The 17,840-nt window shown below is 45.2% G+C and overlaps 1 protein-coding gene across 3 annotated transcripts in view; it reads right to left on the bottom strand.

The window, feature by feature from the left end:
• Window positions 1–596: 596 nt before the first annotated feature.
• Window positions 597–17,840, bottom strand: part of LOC117740922 (membrane-associated phosphatidylinositol transfer protein 2-like) — a 36,477-nt gene continuing 19,233 nt past the window's right edge. For all 3 annotated transcript variants that reach the window (XM_034547581.1, XM_034547580.1, XM_034547582.1), the window contains 20 exons: window positions 17,831–17,840; window positions 16,666–16,770; window positions 16,507–16,571; window positions 15,879–15,969; window positions 15,570–15,723; window positions 15,256–15,445; window positions 15,039–15,158; window positions 14,732–14,943; window positions 14,021–14,190; window positions 13,239–13,409; window positions 12,996–13,127; window positions 12,046–12,207; window positions 10,994–11,142; window positions 10,504–10,620; window positions 9,922–10,038; window positions 9,686–9,834; window positions 9,453–9,602; window positions 8,475–8,658; window positions 8,263–8,391; window positions 597–7,629 (listed from right to left, as the gene is read on the bottom strand). The exon at window positions 17,831–17,840 is cut by the window's right edge and continues 86 nt beyond it. In XM_034547581.1, coding sequence (XP_034403472.1) covers window positions 7,255–7,629; window positions 8,263–8,391; window positions 8,475–8,658; window positions 9,453–9,602; window positions 9,686–9,834; window positions 9,922–10,038; window positions 10,504–10,620; window positions 10,994–11,142; window positions 12,046–12,207; window positions 12,996–13,127; window positions 13,239–13,409; window positions 14,021–14,190; window positions 14,732–14,943; window positions 15,039–15,158; window positions 15,256–15,445; window positions 15,570–15,723; window positions 15,879–15,969; window positions 16,507–16,571; window positions 16,666–16,770; window positions 17,831–17,840 — 2,952 coding nt within the window. In that variant the 3' untranslated portion in view covers window positions 597–7,254. The remainder of the gene's footprint in view (window positions 7,630–8,262; window positions 8,392–8,474; window positions 8,659–9,452; window positions 9,603–9,685; window positions 9,835–9,921; window positions 10,039–10,503; window positions 10,621–10,993; window positions 11,143–12,045; window positions 12,208–12,995; window positions 13,128–13,238; window positions 13,410–14,020; window positions 14,191–14,731; window positions 14,944–15,038; window positions 15,159–15,255; window positions 15,446–15,569; window positions 15,724–15,878; window positions 15,970–16,506; window positions 16,572–16,665; window positions 16,771–17,830) is intronic.

Below are 17,840 nucleotides of genomic sequence, written 5' to 3'. Positions count from 1 at the left end.
TTTGAATACATTTGTATAGTCAAATCATTGCTTATCGTCACTTTTTGGCCAATTTGGTGGATTATATTTCTGATCGCCGCCCTCGTTTGATTTGTCAACAGTTTGTGTGTTTTTAGAGTTAAAGGTGATGATATTCATATATATATAGATATAGATATAGATATATATATAGATATATATATATATATATATATATATATTCAAGTTCGTAAATTGTAACGTGCACAATTGCAGGGAAAATCAAAGATGTTGATAAAATTAAGGAAAACATTATAAAAAATATACATAAAATACATAGAATTACATTTACAGTATATACATTTTCAACCTAGTTCAACATAAAACTAGATCTGCCCAGTCAGTTAATCGGCCTTTTTGGTCTTAGATGATTAGTCATGTTTTTAATGCTTTTTAATGCCGATGACTCTGGTAAACACAAGATTTGAAGTGTTACTTTAGCTTGATTCTTTTATAAATCTGTCGACTAATCTATAAGACGTTAAAAATGTAAATATATCTCAAATTTGACACCAGTGGAGGTCACAATCCAGTATTCCTTGATACATTTGAGTAAAATCACACGTACACGTGTCGAGTTACCGTCCAATTGTATTTATTCCACAGAACAGACAATGGGAGGGAGAGCCGGGGCGGGCAGAGGTCAAAGGTCGGCCCGATCTGCCCGAACACACATGAAACAGGAGCCATCAGAACCGACAGTCTGAATCCTGGCGTTGTTAATGTACACAAGGTGCTTTCATCATCGCCACGAATGAAAGGAACATTTTCTGACCAAGTAAAAAAACAAAAAAACTGACAGCCATCTGTATTCTGGTGCTAACAAATTAATAACACTTTATTTTATTAAGCCCCCGCTTTAGCATTTAGGAGTTTATTGTAACTTAATGGTTTATAACACGTAATGTTTTGGAAGTTGTAAACAGTTACACAGATATGACTATAGCCCATCCTATGAAACATGTATAAATGCTTAACAAGTTGTAATCATATGTGAATAAATATGACTTATAAAGCATTTAATAACTGTTTGTGTACATTTACAGGCAGGTTTAATATTGTTTATAAATGTATTTTAAAACCCATGGAGGCATATATGATAACTATGTTTTATGAAGGATTGATTATTATCCAATTATGGATGCTTTATACTGCAGGGAGAGTTTAAGTTGTATTAAATAACATAGTTTTATGCATTATAAATGTGTTAATAAACAGTTATTAAGTGTTTATGATGTAAATGTTAAGTAACAGGGTGAGCACGTCAAACCCAAATCTAAAACCTGGTATATATCCAAAATATATCTGAATTATTGCCACCATATATTTTGACACTTTATTATACTGCATGTCACAGAACTAAAGTTATATAATGTTTGTCTTATTTCAGCTGTGCTGAAGACAAGTGTGGATTTATAAATAGATTTAGATCTTATTAATAAGGCACCCATTATACATTATTTATAGGTTGTGAGTTATGGCTTTATTAATGGTTGATAAATAATTTGATATCAAATACCTTTTTGTTTTGGTGTTCATCCTTATCTTCTAATATTGGTCTTTTGATACGTCTGCAGATATTAATGTTAATATGTGATCAATAAAGCTTATTTAATCAAGTCTGCAGCTGTATGTGATGTTAATAAATAGATTTTTTTTTTTTTTTTTTTACAACCTGACAAACATTTATTCTTGTCTCTTAAATAAACTATGAAGCATATTAAATAATTTATTAAAGGAAAATTAAAATATTTAAAAATGTAGCTTAGCTTAAAGCATGGAAACGGGGAACCGGCCTCTAAAGCTCATTAATGAACATATATAATGTCTTTAGCCTCTAAAGCTCATTAATGAACATATATAATGTCTTTAGTCTCTAAAGCTCATTAATGAACATATATAATGTCTTTAGTCTCTAAAGCTCATTAATAAATATATATAACCTCTTTAATCAGTTAAAAAACTCAATATATGTGCAGAACTATATATACATCTTGGACAGGGACCTTGTCAGACCCCCGGGCTGTTCTCTCCTGCTCCCAGTCTTTGTGCTAAGCTAAGCTAAGCTAAGCGGTTCACGATCTTCTCTTCTTAGCATGACAGAGGATTACATTTCCCAAAAGAGGTCAAACTATTCCTTTAACCATTAATAAAGCAGTTAGTTCAGACGTGTTACCTCTTCTTAAGAGGGTGCTTTACTAGGAAGAAATAACTTCTGGAGTATCCAAAATGTGGCAATAATTGTTATATTCTCACATATAAATCGGCCGAATCTCTCGATATATATATTTCTTTAAACGGTGACGACATAGCGGGTTTACGTAGCTCCAATCTGACCGGATGACATGCAGCAGCTCGTTAAATGGAGCCGCTTCGTTGAACTTCAACGGTTCTGCAAAAACACTCCAGGTTTTAAAAATAGGAACGGCGAGTCCTATAAAAATGCTCCGCGGTCGACTTGAAGAGATACAAATAGTTTCACAAGGTGTGAAACACAACTGCAGGTGGTGTGTGTGTGTGTGTGTGTGTGTGTGAAGCGTTGTATTGTGGTACATTGAGCCCCTGCTGTGACTCGAACAATAATATTGCACTAGTAAAAAAAAAAAAAACGTGTTAAATAGTGACAAATAAAATGCTACATTATTATTATTTTTTTCTTCAAATATATTTCACCTGAAATTTCCAGCGTGACATTACGATCTTTAGGTAAATAAATAATTCTCAACCATATATAAGTCCTACATATACATCTTTACAGTATGTACACCGACAGCCTCGCGATCCGAAGGGGCAGACATTCAACTCGGCAGCCGAAACGGCAACAAACAAAAAAAGTGTGTGTGAACAATATGTGTGTGTCTGTGTGTGTGTGTGGCCAAAAAAACCAAACAACTGGCACCCAACGCACAACAGAAACCTTCAATAAAGTAGCTCATTGTCAACAATTACAGCAACATGCTCGACCTCTGCTCTCCGTTCTTAAAAACATCTTTTTGTTAAAGCCACAGATATTTCTCAGACATTCGATTCAAACTGTGCCCAAAAATCATCAAAAGTCGGTACACTTCGCCTCTTCTTACTAAATTAATGAATGGTTGGGTACACGGTCTAAATCAGGGGTTTTCAAAACACACACACAGCTCAAGGAGGCTATGAAGTTACTTTAAAACATTAAGTGTCCAATTGCCACCATGAGTCCTCCTCCTTCTCAGTCACAACTCAGTCAAATCTTAACACCCAGACATGAAACACACACATACGTTTAGATTAAATGTGACTTTAGGGAAATCGTCTAAAGGGAATCAGCGTCTCGGAAAAACGTCCACAAATCTGCTTAGAAACCAAATAAAACGTCACGTTTCTTTTTAGTGTTCTTCAGCATCGAAGTGATCCGGTGACGGTGGTCTGTACGTTCCACGGGCACAATGCAGACAGGAAGTGCTAATAGCTTATTCGGCATATTTTAAATTGCCAAAATGTATACATAATAAATAATGGGGGCTCAAGTTGTCGCCTACAGCATAACTCACTAAATCCTGTTTATCCTCCAAACAGAAGTAAAACAAAGACTAGTAACAGGAGGAAGGAGGTGTCACGCTTTGAAAACCCCTGGTCTCAATACTCTCCTCTAGAACCGCTGACCGTTTGGCACATTTACCTCCATCACGTCCACATCCTGACACGCTGCATGTGTGCGTACCTGCACACGCTGCATGTGTGCGCACCTGCTGCATGTGTGGGTACCTGCACACTGCATGTGTGCGTACCTGCACACGCAGCATGTGTGCGTACCTGCACACGCAGCATGTGTGGGTACCTGCACACGCTGCATGTGTGCATACCTGCACAAGCTGCATGTGTGCGTACCTGCACACGCAGCATGTGCCTGCATACGCAGCACACGCTGCATGTGTGCGTACCTGCACACGCAGCATGTGCCTGCATACGCAGCACACGCTGCATGTGTGCGTACCTGCACCTGCTGCACGTGTGCGTACCTGCACCTGCTGCACGTGTGCGTACCTGCACCTGCTGCACGTGTGCGTACCTGCACCTGCTGCATGTGTGCGTACCTGCACCTGCTGCACGTGTGCGTACCTGCACCTGCTGCACGTGTGGGTACCTGCACCTGCTGCACGTGTGCGTACCTGCACCTGCTGCACGTGTGCGTACCTGCACCTGCTGCACGTGTGGGTACCTGCACACGCTGCACGTGTGCGTACCTGCACCTGCTGCATGTGTGCGTACCTGCACCTGCTGCACGTGTGCGTACCTGCACCTGCTGCACACGCAGCATGTGTGCGTACCTGCACACGCTGCATGTGTGCGTACCTGCTGCACGTGTGGGTACCTGCACACGCTGCATGTGTGCGTACCTGCTGCACGTGTGCGTACCTGCAGCACGTGTGCGTACCTGCACATGCAGCAGGTACGCACACATGCAGCAGGTACGCACATATGCAGCGTGTGTAGGTACCCACACATGCTGCGTGTGCGTACCTGCACATGCAGCACCGCGGAGGCGTCTCAATGTAGCAACGTGAGATGGTAAAACTACAGGATATTTCCACCGTAAAAAACTAGTGCAAAAAAAACCAATGAGGTTACACAGTTGATCAACTACAGTATTTTGGAGAATTATTTTGGCTTTTTCGTGGCGGGTTGAAGACGTTCGCCGAGCTCACGGAGAGCCGGACGCTCCCCCTTTGCGGTGCGACGGCCGGCCTTAAAACGACAGCGGAGTGAAATGAAGTGAGGAAGAAACCGCTCCGCACGTCCTGAAGCTTTCACGGAGGTTCGAGTCCGACAGTCGGATTCACCGCGAGACGAGTGAAACTCTTTTTGCTTGCTGAAATCTTTTCTCCCGTTCGTACGGGGAGGAAACCGGGCCCACTTTCCTGTGCATCTTCAGCCAGACTATAATAAGACTGCGGATTACGTTTTCACGCTGGGTTTTCAAGGAGGAAGTACAGATGCGCGTGATTAGCGTGACAATAATATATAATTTTGAGGTTTACGAAAACACAAGAGGCCAGTGGAAGCATATATAATAAACAAAAATAAAATGGGGACCACGGATGGAGCCTTGGGGGACACCGGAAACCGGACGGGAATCCGTCCAATGTGTTGTTTTGGTCTGATTTCATTCTAAAAATTGAGTAAATATATACACTTATTTGACAGCTGAAACTCTACAGGAGGAATGACGACAGCAAGCCACCAGTTTCACTCTTCATTCGGGCACTTGACTTTAGTTTTAAGACAGACGTTGAACAAGAAGATGTGAGGCGTCTTCTTCTTCTTCTTCTACGTCCTCTTTGTATGAAAATATACAGTTCAGTGGACAGAAGCAGCAGCGTGACGTTTGCTCTCATGAGGGAACCAGTGATGTTCTCCACATCATGAACATCGACGCTGAATCACTTCCACTTCCCATTCTTCAGTCCGTTTTTTGGTAAAAAATACTGAAAGATGTTCAGGTCTGTGTGAGTGGAACGCTACGTGGAAACACCGCCGCCTCCTCCTCCTCAACAGAGTCCAACCCCCGAACATGAAACACCACATTTATCCTCCATCCGTCCAAAAGAGAGGAAAAAAAAAGGTCGGGGAACGCCACACGAGTGTGTCCCAGCAGCAGCAGCAGCCAGCAGCAGCACGTGTGGGGAACAGGACACCGCCAACAGGTGGATCAGAGGTATTGCAAGCAGATGAATATATAAAGGGATTGTTGCTGTGGACTGTACAGAGTCTCAGTTGTTGCTGCGTGCCCCCGTTTGTCTGCTGTCTGCTGTCTGCTTCGCCCCGTGGAACAAGTGTGTTGTTGGATATTAAGGCCTTGGACTGAAAAGAGTCTCACACAAACCGTGGGATGGAAACTGGCCTCTGGGTTTTAAAGACATGGAGCATATCAGTGAGGAACAAAGTGGTTCTGTGACTAAGACGAGAAGTACTTTCAATATATTTCATGACGATGTTTGAGAGTATCGGTTGACTCAAACTACACAAAAAAAAGAGACACATTTTCTCACTTACAGTTTTGGTTTTATGTGTTGTGTGTGACTGTCAACATGCGTATGTTTGGCAGGTATAATGTTTACCATGTTTACCATCTAGGTGTAGCTTGCTAACATTTGCTAATTAACATTTGAGGCTGATGGTTATGTAATTAGTTCAGCAGGAGGTATTGGACAAATTAAAATAGTACATGTACATTTTTACCCGAAAACCACAACGGTCCACCTGGTGGCGCTGTGGGAACAGTCTGTGGATCGCCAAAGTCAGTAGGATTCATCAACTGGGAATCACGAACGTCTGTACAAAAAGTTGTGCTAATCCATCCGGTAGATGTTGAGAATATTTAAGGGGAGGACTCGTCCTCTGGACACCGTGAATATCTGTTCCAAACGTCACGGCGATCCATCAGCTAGTCGTGAAAATATTTCACATGAAACCCCCCCCCCCCAAAAAAAAATGTCGATCTCACGTCGGGTGCTACAAGAAAAAGCTGGGGGGGGAGGGGGGGTGGGGGGACACGAGAGAATAAAAAGACACCGGACGTCATCGTTTGGAGACGACGGATCTTTCTACGCAATTTTCATGGAAATCCACCCAAAGAGACCAAAGAGATCGGAGCTAAAAGTTCAACGTGTCCTTCGTCACGCTGCCCTCTCTAGATTATTGATCTCTGACTAACAAACCCCGACACTTCCTGAATGGATAGAAACCACAAGAGGTAAGTGAGAAAACATGTCTGGTGAGTACTTTGGATGAACCGACTGAACTTACTTATTGCCAGTCCTTTTCTGGTGTTTGTCCTGAGCTCATGAGAGTGTGAACGCCTGGACAGTGTGTTGTTTACGTGTGTTTGAAAAGGAAGTGGTGGTGTGGAGGGGTTGGGATCCCGTTACACGAGATTAGTTTAAGGCTTACAATATTTCATTTAATCCTTCCTTGTCATTTTCTCACATTAGTTGTTGTCCTATAAAAGTCGTACTGTAAAAGACTCATGCTACAGAATTGTCTTTTGTTGGCTGGATCCCACGTGGCCTGACGAGTCCACTCCCCCTGGACCGATCCCTCTCCATCCCACCAAGAGGGTTCATTCTAAAACCCAGACCTATCCCTAAACTTTCTAAAATACAAACCCTGCACTCACTTCCTCCTCTCTGCGTCCAGTCCAGAGATCATGGTGGCTCAGGCCCGGGTCCTTTAACCCCCACAGATCTGCTTTGGACCTTATTTGGGGCCCAGTAACCCTGCGCTGCCCTCCTTGGTGCTCCCGCTGCGACCCCAGCACCCTGCAGCGATGCTCATGCTCCTCTGGGTCGCCGGCCCGACCCCGCGGTCCCGCTCCACCTCGCACTGGCTCTGGGTCCGCTCGGTCCGGCCCGGCTGGCTGGGGGAGGGGGAGGTCGCCCCCGCCCCTCCGGGCTGCTGAGAGGAGATGGTGCGAAAGATGTGATTGCGCTTGCGGAGGAATTCTCCTCCGGCCGCGCCGAGCCCGAAGCTGCTCTTGCGGAGGACCATGCGGGTGCTGGCGGACTTGGCAGGCCTGGACCTCTGGATGTACTCCAGCTGGGACAGGTGGGCGGCATAACCATCGGCGATGAACTGGAGGAGACGTCAAGTCAATCAGAGTGGGTTCACTAACCTGTGCGGACCTGTTCTACGCCCACTGAGAACAGTTGTGATTACTGCTCTCATTACTTTTTTTTTCTAAATATTTTACATTAATTACACATCAGCTGAAAAAATAGTAACAGTTTGAGCTATAATTATCTAATATTACACAAAAAAAGGCCCCCAGTCGTATTTTCTTTCTGTTCATTTCAAATGTAAAATGTTTTCCGGTTCTTATCCATCTGTTGAAATTCTTTAAATACCACAAATATATATATTTTTAAATGTGCAGCCCTTCATCTGTACAAACTAGCTACTTATGCTACATAGTCTGCATTAAATGTGCGATACAAATAAAGATTATTATCATCATATAAATACAAACGTGTGTGTCAAATCTTAAGTTTCTTTTTCTTCTCCCATTAATTATCTCACGACCCCTCCTCAGATTTACCTGGTGACCTCTTGGAGGGGCCAGACCCCTATGTTGGGACCCACTGGACTAAACTAGCTCCACCTGGAACAGCAGCAGCTCTAACGCCGATGTTTTTTTTTACATCGTTATGAGATTTAAAGTGCAATCTATATATCTAATATATCTATATCTCCATCAGGAGTTATTACCTGACACTGGTGCTGCAGCTTCTTCGTGGACCTTCCCACGATGTAGATGTGTGAGGGCGGCAGGCCGATGGACGAGTACACGGAGATGTCCTTGGTGGAGCCGTAGGCGGCAAAGATCCTCATCTGGGCCTGATCAAAGAGGGGAGGTCGGGGCGTTAAGAGACCTCAGGGATGTTATCGGAGATACCGCTGGCCTCAAACTCACGGCTCACCTCGTTAATGAGGCTCTTGAGGAAGTTGGCCTTGTGGCGGAGCGGGTCGTGAACCAGCCCGTCGCAGAAGGACACGACGCCGTGGGGGAAGTTGTGCTGAGAGAGCCAGGCCACCACGCGCTGCTTCTGCATGTCAGGACGGCCCGTTACGTAGACTATCAAGTAGCCCAGGTCCTGCCAGTATCTGAGGAAAACAACAACAACATCAACATCAATGGATACTGAAGGAAACGCTCTGCTAAATGCTCCACTCTCGCTGTGTTTTAGGTCGTGAACTCTGTGTTTTAGAGACCAAAAGAGTCAAATGAGCTTGAAGAGAACTGCAGAGCTGAGGATCCATCATCGTTATGAGCAACACCTCCTACCGAATAAATCCTAATTTAATCCATCGTTCTGTGAAGTGACTTTTGAAACAAATAAATATATGAACGAAGGACATGGACATGTGCATTTAAATGAGAGGTGTAGCATCCCTTTTTTTTTTTTTCAAGGTTTAGCTGTATCGTCATTATACACAATGAAATATGTATAAACAAATATTCAAACATTATAAATTAGGATAGAATGGGCATATCAAGCATAAAGATAGCACTAAAAAAATAAAAATAAAAAGGAAAACATCTTATATTTACAATACGATATAACGATATATACACACACTGTATAAGTGTGTTATGAATTGTTATTTAAAGGATTTGAAGTACTTTATTTGTTCTGCTCTTTTGTTTGTTTATTTTTGTTTGACAGGTGTCAGATGTTTCACATTACACTAAACTAAACTATATGTTTATATACACAGACAAATATGTACAATATCTGTTTAGTATGCAAGTAAAACGTGCTTCGGTACAACCGACATAGAGCAACGTATGAGGGCATTTTACTGTATAATAAATGCCCCTGGAAAACGTATCTATCTATCTATCTATCTATCTATATATATGTATATACAGCAGAATAAATGTGTCCGATGCCTACCTCACCACATCCACAGCTCCAGCTCGAACCTTTGGGTCGCTCCCCATTATCGACACGCTGGCAGCAAACGACCCGTCGATGCTGAAGACAACGAACTCCGTTCCTCGCGGTACGATCGAGAGATAGCTGTCTGCCACCGTGTGGTCGCCCCTGGGATGGGAAGAAGTTATTATGAGGAGATACGTACTTTTTTTAATATGTATTTTGCATTAAATAGAAATTACTTTGCATACCTGACCACCATTTTGACAGGGTAGACCCCGATACCCAGCTTTTTGCTCTCAGGGATGAGATAAGACACCCGCCCGCTGCTGTTGGTGAGCTCCGTGTGGAAGAACACCCACTCTCCAGAGGGAGGCTGCGTCATGATGTGGATGTCGACCTGCGGGGAAATACACCGTTTCAAAACACCGTTTTCCCCTCAAAATGACACCATTGTATACACTCGTCTGTTTTACGTGGCGCGCACCTTCTCTCCGGTGAGGGTGACCATGTCCAGGGGTCCGTACATGAAGCGTCCCGTCACCATCTGGGCGCCGTCCTCCGTGAACACGGCGTCGTTCACTCGGTGGTTCGCCGTCACGTTCTGACACACACACGGACGAATAACGAAACATCAGGATACGAACCTCCCCGCCCCCTTTGCGTTGTCATGGTAACATTCACTCCCGATTAGTTTTAAAGGTGGCGTCTACTCTCACTCCTACAGCTTCGGTTTGATTCCTATATTGCCGCATGAAAATCCAGAACTGACACAAAAAAGCCGACGCTACGCTGTGATTGGCCAGTCTGCGTTTTAAGGGACGGGACTTAGCGAAGGGTTGGTCAAGTTAGTGAAGCAAAAAGTACAATGTTTTAAATTGTTTAGTATAAAGTATGTAAATATTGTATTTAAGTATCCACCAACTGCAAAGGAAGACTGGAGACACTTCTTCTTTAGTAAAAGCTTTGTCCTTGAACTAGAGGTGGAAATAAAACATAATTTATTGAGTTTAAAGACTCTTTTTAACCACTATGAAGATATAATAAGCTGATGATGTAACGGTCTTACCCTGATTTTAACATGAGTCCTCTTGCGGAGCCACTTCTCTCGAGGTTTGGACGGAGTGAATTCAGAGACTTCTTTGCCATCCAGCTCCAAAATACTGGAGTTCTCATGTCTCATCACCTGGGGAAGATTGTTTATTGTTGTTAGATCGTCAAAAAGCGAAAGAAAAGCTAATATGATGCTGCAAGGTTTAGATTTAGAGCTAAAGTTGGCATTCAATGAAAATAAGCACTTAACATTTTTATTTTTGTTGCTAAACATAGTTCAGCTGAGGCTGACGGGCAAGTATCTGTAATAAAAAAATATTTTTGAGCTGATAATGGTGTTCGATGAAAAGTCAAAAGCTTTCAACAAATGAACCAAATCTCAAGGCAATTGGTCCAATAGTTATTATTCAAGCTATTTTATTAGAGAGGAAAAAAATCAAGTGGGATTCATTCAATTTCATTGCGAGCGAATCCAATACTTTCTATTAAGAAGATGTAATAATAACCTGTCTGAGTAAGAAGGAGACGACGTCTGTCGACTCCCAGTAGGAGGCGTGGAAGAGGTGAGGCAGAGCCACCGTGGGGAACGCCGTCAGGGCGTCGGGGCAGTACAGGGCGTAGTCCATCCTCTTGCTGCCCCACCACCGGGAAGCAACTGCAGTCGGGAGGGTAGGGGGGGGGAGGGGGAGTTTAGGAATCGGTGCATCCGGTACACATCGATCTTTGTTTGTGTGGTGTGCACCACTCCACGTCTACATTCTGCTCGTGAACGGTTGTTATCATAAACTGGAGGAAGTTAGAGGGTTTCAAGCGTTTCACGAGGAGACACTAGACTGCAAACTATGAATTAAAAAAAACGCACAACGAAGACGTTTTGAAAACGCAAAAACTCGCAAGAAAACAACCGCTCAGACTCTGTTAGAGCCTCGTCGGCGTCTGGCGGTTTTGCAAGAGAGAACATCGAAGTGGTTCTCAAGAAACTGAGCGTGGGTCTCGTTTGGTGGGTTTTTTTTTTGGGGGGGGGGGGGGGGGGGGGAAACAGGACTACTGAGGAGGACTATCTGAGAGAGGAGGACGCCAGAGGAGGAAGGGAAGAGCACGGGGGAACGAGGATGGAGTTCAGCGTCCTTCCCTTTCGCGTCGTCTCACTACAGCTCCCAGGGTACCTTGCTCTACGTTCTTCAGCAGCCTGGGCGACGGGGGGGCCGAGCTGAAGTCTGTGATGTCAGACGAGACATTGGTGAGATCGGAGGTCAAGTCAGAGCTAACGTCCGAGCCCGGCTCAGACTCCACGCCGCTGCGTTTGGGGAACACCCGGCGGATTGTCTTTAGTGAGCGCAGGGACGAGCTCCGAGAGGCAAACCTATTGTAGGGCAGAGCCAGCTGGGACAGCAGGCCGGGCCTTTTCGTGAGGCCGGCTGCACGTTTCGGAGGGAGGAAACACGAGAACGTCAGCATGCAAACTGTCAGCTCGTGGACCAAAAACTTGGGTCACACACACACACACACACACGCACACACACACACAGAGGCGCGGGAGGTCAGAAGGTCAACTCACTCGTGGCGATGTTGGAGGCGGTGTAAGAGTCAGCCAAGCCGGACACCTGGCTGGCCAGGCTGGCCTCGCTGGCCCTGCGGTTGCAGCGAAGGTGAGGGAGCCCCGGTGAGGTGGGCGATGGGAACTGGCCGTCCACGAAAATGTTCGAGTGCAGAGAATCCGCTGCAGAGAGAGAGAAGAGAGGAGTTAAGAGTCGTTCATTGAGATGAGATGGAACAAGAAATAGTCCAGGAAGAAAAGAAAATACCCTTTGGTCCGGTTTAAATGTACCTTTAAAAAAAAAAAAAAATCACTTTGCAAAAACACACACACCTTTCTTGTCAAGGTCGTGAGCCCCCCAAAAAAACGTGCGGCCTATTAATCACCACCTTTATCACAAAGACACACCCCTGAGTCTAAAGCTGATGAGCAGCCACTTTGCTAATGTATTAAGGTCAAACTTCAGTAGGAGGGCGGTGAACAGCAAAGCATTTGGCAGAAGCTACAACAAAGTCAGGTTGTAAACAAGTCAACAGTTTATGTGGAAGTAAAACCCAACGTTGTGAGAGCATCAATTACGCCAAATAGCACCGGAACATAGTGTTTGCACTAAAGTACATTCGGTCCATTGTGATGAACCACACACTGTTAAACACTATTTTTTACTGCTGGCCTTGGTTTTCTCTTTCTAATAAGGCTAACGGGACAATTTGTTCAAACTAAAGTGGATTAGCATAACAAGGAGAGGAAAAGCTAGCAAGAAAATCCACCTACCGGCAACTTTAAAGCTCATTAATTAATATTGTTTATCTTGTTTGTTGAACTATTTCTTCAGTCCAGGGAGCCAATAGGTCTAGATATAAACCTCCAACTTAAAAACTGAATAATATATTCTGAATAATTTAGCCACATTTCAAAGACTGCAGCAAAAAACAAACAAAGGAGGAACCGAGGGATAAAAGAATACACACTGTCCGTGTGGAGCTGCCAGTTGAGGACAGGCACGGGGATGGAGGTCTCGTTCACGGTGCTGTCCTGGTAGCGGTGGGAAATGACACCAACGGACTCCATCAGCAGCTGCGGGTTACTCTGCACCGTCTCGACTAGGAAGCCGAGTAGAGGGAGGACGAAAGAGACACAAAAGACTCGTCACCGTGTGGGAAATAGTGAAGCGGTGAAATTCCTCACGTACGTCTTGTTTTCTATGGACTCACCCAAGAGTGCCGAGTGTCCGTCGCCCAGAGGGAAGCGCTGGTAACGAGGGACGCTGAAGGGAGGCAGCAGGTGGAACCGCTTGTCCAGGAGAGGCTCGAGGCGCGAGGCCGACGGGTCGGCCGGATGAAACAGGTTGTAGACCTGCTGACAGGCCGGACGCAGGGCGGACACTGGAGAGGGGGAAGAAGTGCACGGAGAGATTTATATATGAAACGAGTTATCGAGAGTAAACTAACCCGCTTTTATTTATCTCAAGTCTGTTGCACCGAGCAGTGGTGTCACGGTGCGCCCCGGAGTACACTTCTACCTCGCTAAGGTGAGAGACAAGACGCTCAGCTGCTGTTGACTCTGTGTTTCAAGGATTAGGTTCAACTGGTTTTGCTTTAGTCTCGACAAGAAGATCGATATCACTCTCACATCTTTACGTTAAATATGAAATAACAGCCAGAAGACGGTTAGCTTAGCATAAAGACAGGAAACAAGGGGGAAACCGCTAGCCGACCAAAAAAATCAAAACCGTGAGAAAAGTAAGAAACAAAAAGAGAAACAATAAACAGCTCTGAGATCAGAAACATGACCTTTGACCCTTGACACCTGCCTTTGCGGCTGCTGGAGTATCTCACGAAGGGAAAAGAATGTGCAAATAACCACATCCTGCTCATCTGGCAAAAGGGAAAACATCGGTTTATAAACCTCCTTAGTCCGATACACGAGGAACATCGTCATGAACCAAACTAAAACTGAAAAAGGTGCGACGGGAAGAGGAGCAAACCTTCCTCACCATCTAACGAGGGCACCACAGTCTTCCTCAGCGCCAGCACCAGCCCCAGGGGGGAGCCGAACATGAAGAAGTCCGTCACCTCGAAGTCAAACTTCCCCAAAGAGCCGCCTTCCAGCATCGTGCTGCCGCTGGAGCGCCGCGAGCCGGGCTCCAGCACGCTGGAGTGAAGGCTGAACATAATAATTGACGACTTAGTTTTTTCGTTACTACAACAAAAATATAAAAGGAAAAGTTTACAAGGATTTGTTGAATTGACTTAAATTCCTCAGAAACATAACATAAACGTGGTTTAATGACGTAATGGTTCTGCTGGATCTTTGAACTTACATGTTTCCAATAAAGAAAGAGAACTTGAACACGGATGTAGATGTAACTTTAAGGTTAATTTCAGCTGCTTCTTGCTGCACATTACAATGTGTTTGATGAATAGCGTGAATGTGTGTGGATGTGTGGGATCTTGATAAACAATAAACTTTGTGTTGCTATTAAAAAGGAATGAGTTGAAGGGTCAAGCGTTTTAATCTTGTGGATGGTTGCAGCCTCTGAATGAGCTGTAATAATGATGCTGATGCTCGGTGAGCAGGAACAACAGAAGAGTCAGTGTGTTGCCTCAAAATGCTAAGAAAACAGACTGAACAATCTTCTGGTTTATTTTAAACTAACATAATATATTATTAAAACTAATGTAAACGTCTGTGGGAGAGTTTGCACCTGGACAGGAAGGCCTGGTGGTGTTTGATGGTGTCCAGCTCGTACGTGGAGGAGTCGCTGCGCTTGCGTGGAAGTTGTCTCTTGGGGTCGTCGGGCCCCGAGCAGCGGGGGATGTCGATGTTGCTGCGGCTGAGATGGCGGCTTCCCTCGAGGGACGGCGAGCAAGGCGAGACGCTGTTTATGACGATACCCGGCGAGAGGAGGTCCGTGTCCTGGGGAGACGGAGACGGGAAGATCCCGACAACTCTTGGACCGGTTTCACCGTGAAAAATAAAAGTGGAATCGGAACGGTCAGAGAGCTCGTTACCTGTACACTGATGGCGCTGCCCCGTCTGCTGCTGTTCTGGCTTTCTGACACCGTCACCGAGCTGCTGCACAGGGCGTCAAACCCCAGGATTCCCCCCACGCAGTCCCCGATAACACACACCTGCGTCACGGGCACAAACACACAAACACACGTGAACACGCTTCATAACCAAAACCTCCGAGGAGAAGATACGAACCTCCGGGGTTTACACACTGACCTGGCCGTTAAAAGACGCTCCCTCGGGAGACTTGACGAAGTCGCTGTACACCTGATTGGCTCGTAAGATGACTGTTGCAACGGCGTCTTGGTACTGGGGCGCGGAGGTAGCCAAGAGAGGCAGCGCCGCCAGCGGGATGTGGTCCTGACTGCTGGACAGGCAGCCCTCGTCGTAGCTATAAGGGCTGAGACTGCAGAGCAGAGAGGAGGCGTCGTTATCTGTCCTTGTGTGTGTGTGTGTGTGTGTGTGTTTGACATCCGTGCACACGGCAGGTTGTTGAAAACGCTGTTGAATACTAAAGAGTAACGGCTCACTTGGAGACGAGTGCGAATGCATCGACACACACGGCAGGACAGGGCACCATCCGGATGGCGATGCGGCCCAGCGCCGCCGGGTAGTGAACCCCCATCACTGTCTCGAAGGCGCCGCTCAGCGTGTTTAGGTCTCCCTGCTTGCTGTTCTGTTCACCTGCAACAACAAAAACAAGTTGCACCCCCGAACAAACTGCAAGTACAGTTAACACTCTCTTAATCAAAGTTTCTAATTCTTCGACGCGTTGGATTTTAGAATCAATGTGAGCAAAGCGGGACTTTTATAGTGAAGTTGCAGGATTTGGACTGTACCCGAGCCAGTGTCCAGGATGTTGCCTCCGTGCAGCACCAGAACGAGGACGTGAGTTTTGGCCGACTGGAGACACTGATGAGACGAACAGTCCTGCAGGTGAGAGGAGAAAAGCCATTCACGTAAATACACTAAATGTGTTCTCTCTTTTAAATCATAGTGAACTGAAACTGGGTTTTTAACTGTTCGTCAGACTAAATAAAGTAATCTGGAGACCTCAGTTTGCAATACAAGGTGAGGTGAGCTACAGGCTATTTCCTGGTTGCCATCAGTAACTTCCTGGTTGCCAAGAAAGAGAGAGGAGGTGAAGGAAGTGTCCATTATAGCAGCCGTTCCTGAATTTCATTTAGTTTTCCGACGGATCGATGTCCTTTTTGCATTTCTACAAACCCCCCACAGCGAAAGCCTTCGGGCCCGAAAGTTAATGGTTCAAGTGGTCCGGCCTCCGGTGAGATGAGAGTCGGCTGACGGCTGCAGCAGAAAGTGGATCCTAATTCCACTTCACTGGCAGGATGACTGAAGGCTAATTTAGGAGTGTTATCTACAAGTTTTTTTTAATTAATTGTGTGTGAGAGAGAGAAAGATAGAGAGAGAGATGAATGAAATTAGAAAAAAGTTAAGAAGCTGTACCTCCATCTGCCTCTCCTCATTACTCATCACACTGTACTCGCCGCCCGACTCCCGATACAACATTTCTGTGAAGACACGAGTTCATGTAGAGAAGAAAAGACGATTTAATGAATCTCATTCGTCAGCAACAGGGTTGAATGTGAGCGCGAGCGCACTAACCTTGTGCTTCGTCCACCTCCATCGTCCCCATCTTGTCCATCAGATCGTTGGAGCTCCACTTGGTGATCTCCTTGGCAAACATCTCCTCGTTGTCAGAAAAGTCCTCTGCAAAGAAACGAAGGCGATACAATTAATGAACGGCACTCCTCCTCCGCGGGTCAGAGCTAATAACACGGACCAGAATCAATATAAACCCTGCAATACAAAAAAATATGTATTCCTTGTTTTTTTGTTGTTTTTTTAAATCTGATTTATAGATACAATTACTTGGCTTTCTTTCCGGCAGCTATTTTGAAGGGCAAGAGCATTATTGTTTTTATAATTATCCCTCTTGGGGCGCCGTAGTCGAATCTGATTGGTTAAGTCTCGCCCTATACTCGAATCATGTCCTTTTTTCCCCCTTTGCTCATTGATCCTCGTTTGTTTAGAAAACATAGTAAAAACAACAGCATGTTACTATGGCTTTGCGGGCAGGACGATATGTTGTGTAATCGTTCCGCTGGCAGTACGTCGTGAGACGGAGAGATGCAGCTTCTTATCCTGCTTGCTCTTCGCGGTTGTAAAAATAACTTTAGGTCCAGGACAGACAGAAGGGAAGCGAGGAGGAGGAGGAGGAGGAGGAGGAGGAGGAGGAGGAGGACGCAGGCTGCAAACAGCTGCTGGACGCGCACAGAACAGCTGTTTCTATTTGCCTCCCTCAGCTGACTTTAGAGAATTGTTCATGAATTAAAAATATATCTCGCCTTCCGATGGCGCGACTCTTTCATGCGAGTGCTCTGATGATCGGATGTTGAAATGTTGTTATTTGTGAACGATCTTTTATTCAACAACACGTTTTCCCATCACTGCGGTCGCATCGAGCTCCATGGATCCAAAGATTGGAATCTTTGGGGTCGGCCCTATTCACCTCTATGAATCTGATACGTCCACTATTTATTGTTCCAATGCATTAAAAGGTAAAATAAACTCTGGGGCTCCATGAGAACATAAAGCAAACACAGCGGGGTTGAGAAAGGAAAAACTGGTCATGCTGAGTGATGAATGCCATAAAGCCGTAAAAAGAAGCAGGAGGCACGACTGGAATATCATTTGCAGCTCTGTGACACACAACGTGCACGTTTAAAAATCCAGAATAAAGCCGTCGTGCAGAGAGCGATGATTTTACCGTGAGCGTC

This window comes from Cyclopterus lumpus, chromosome 12, assembly GCF_009769545.1.
Source record: "Cyclopterus lumpus isolate fCycLum1 chromosome 12, fCycLum1.pri, whole genome shotgun sequence".
Taxonomy (NCBI): Eukaryota; Metazoa; Chordata; class Actinopteri; order Perciformes; family Cyclopteridae; genus Cyclopterus; species Cyclopterus lumpus.
This window is presented reverse-complemented; position numbering and strand designations above follow the sequence as displayed.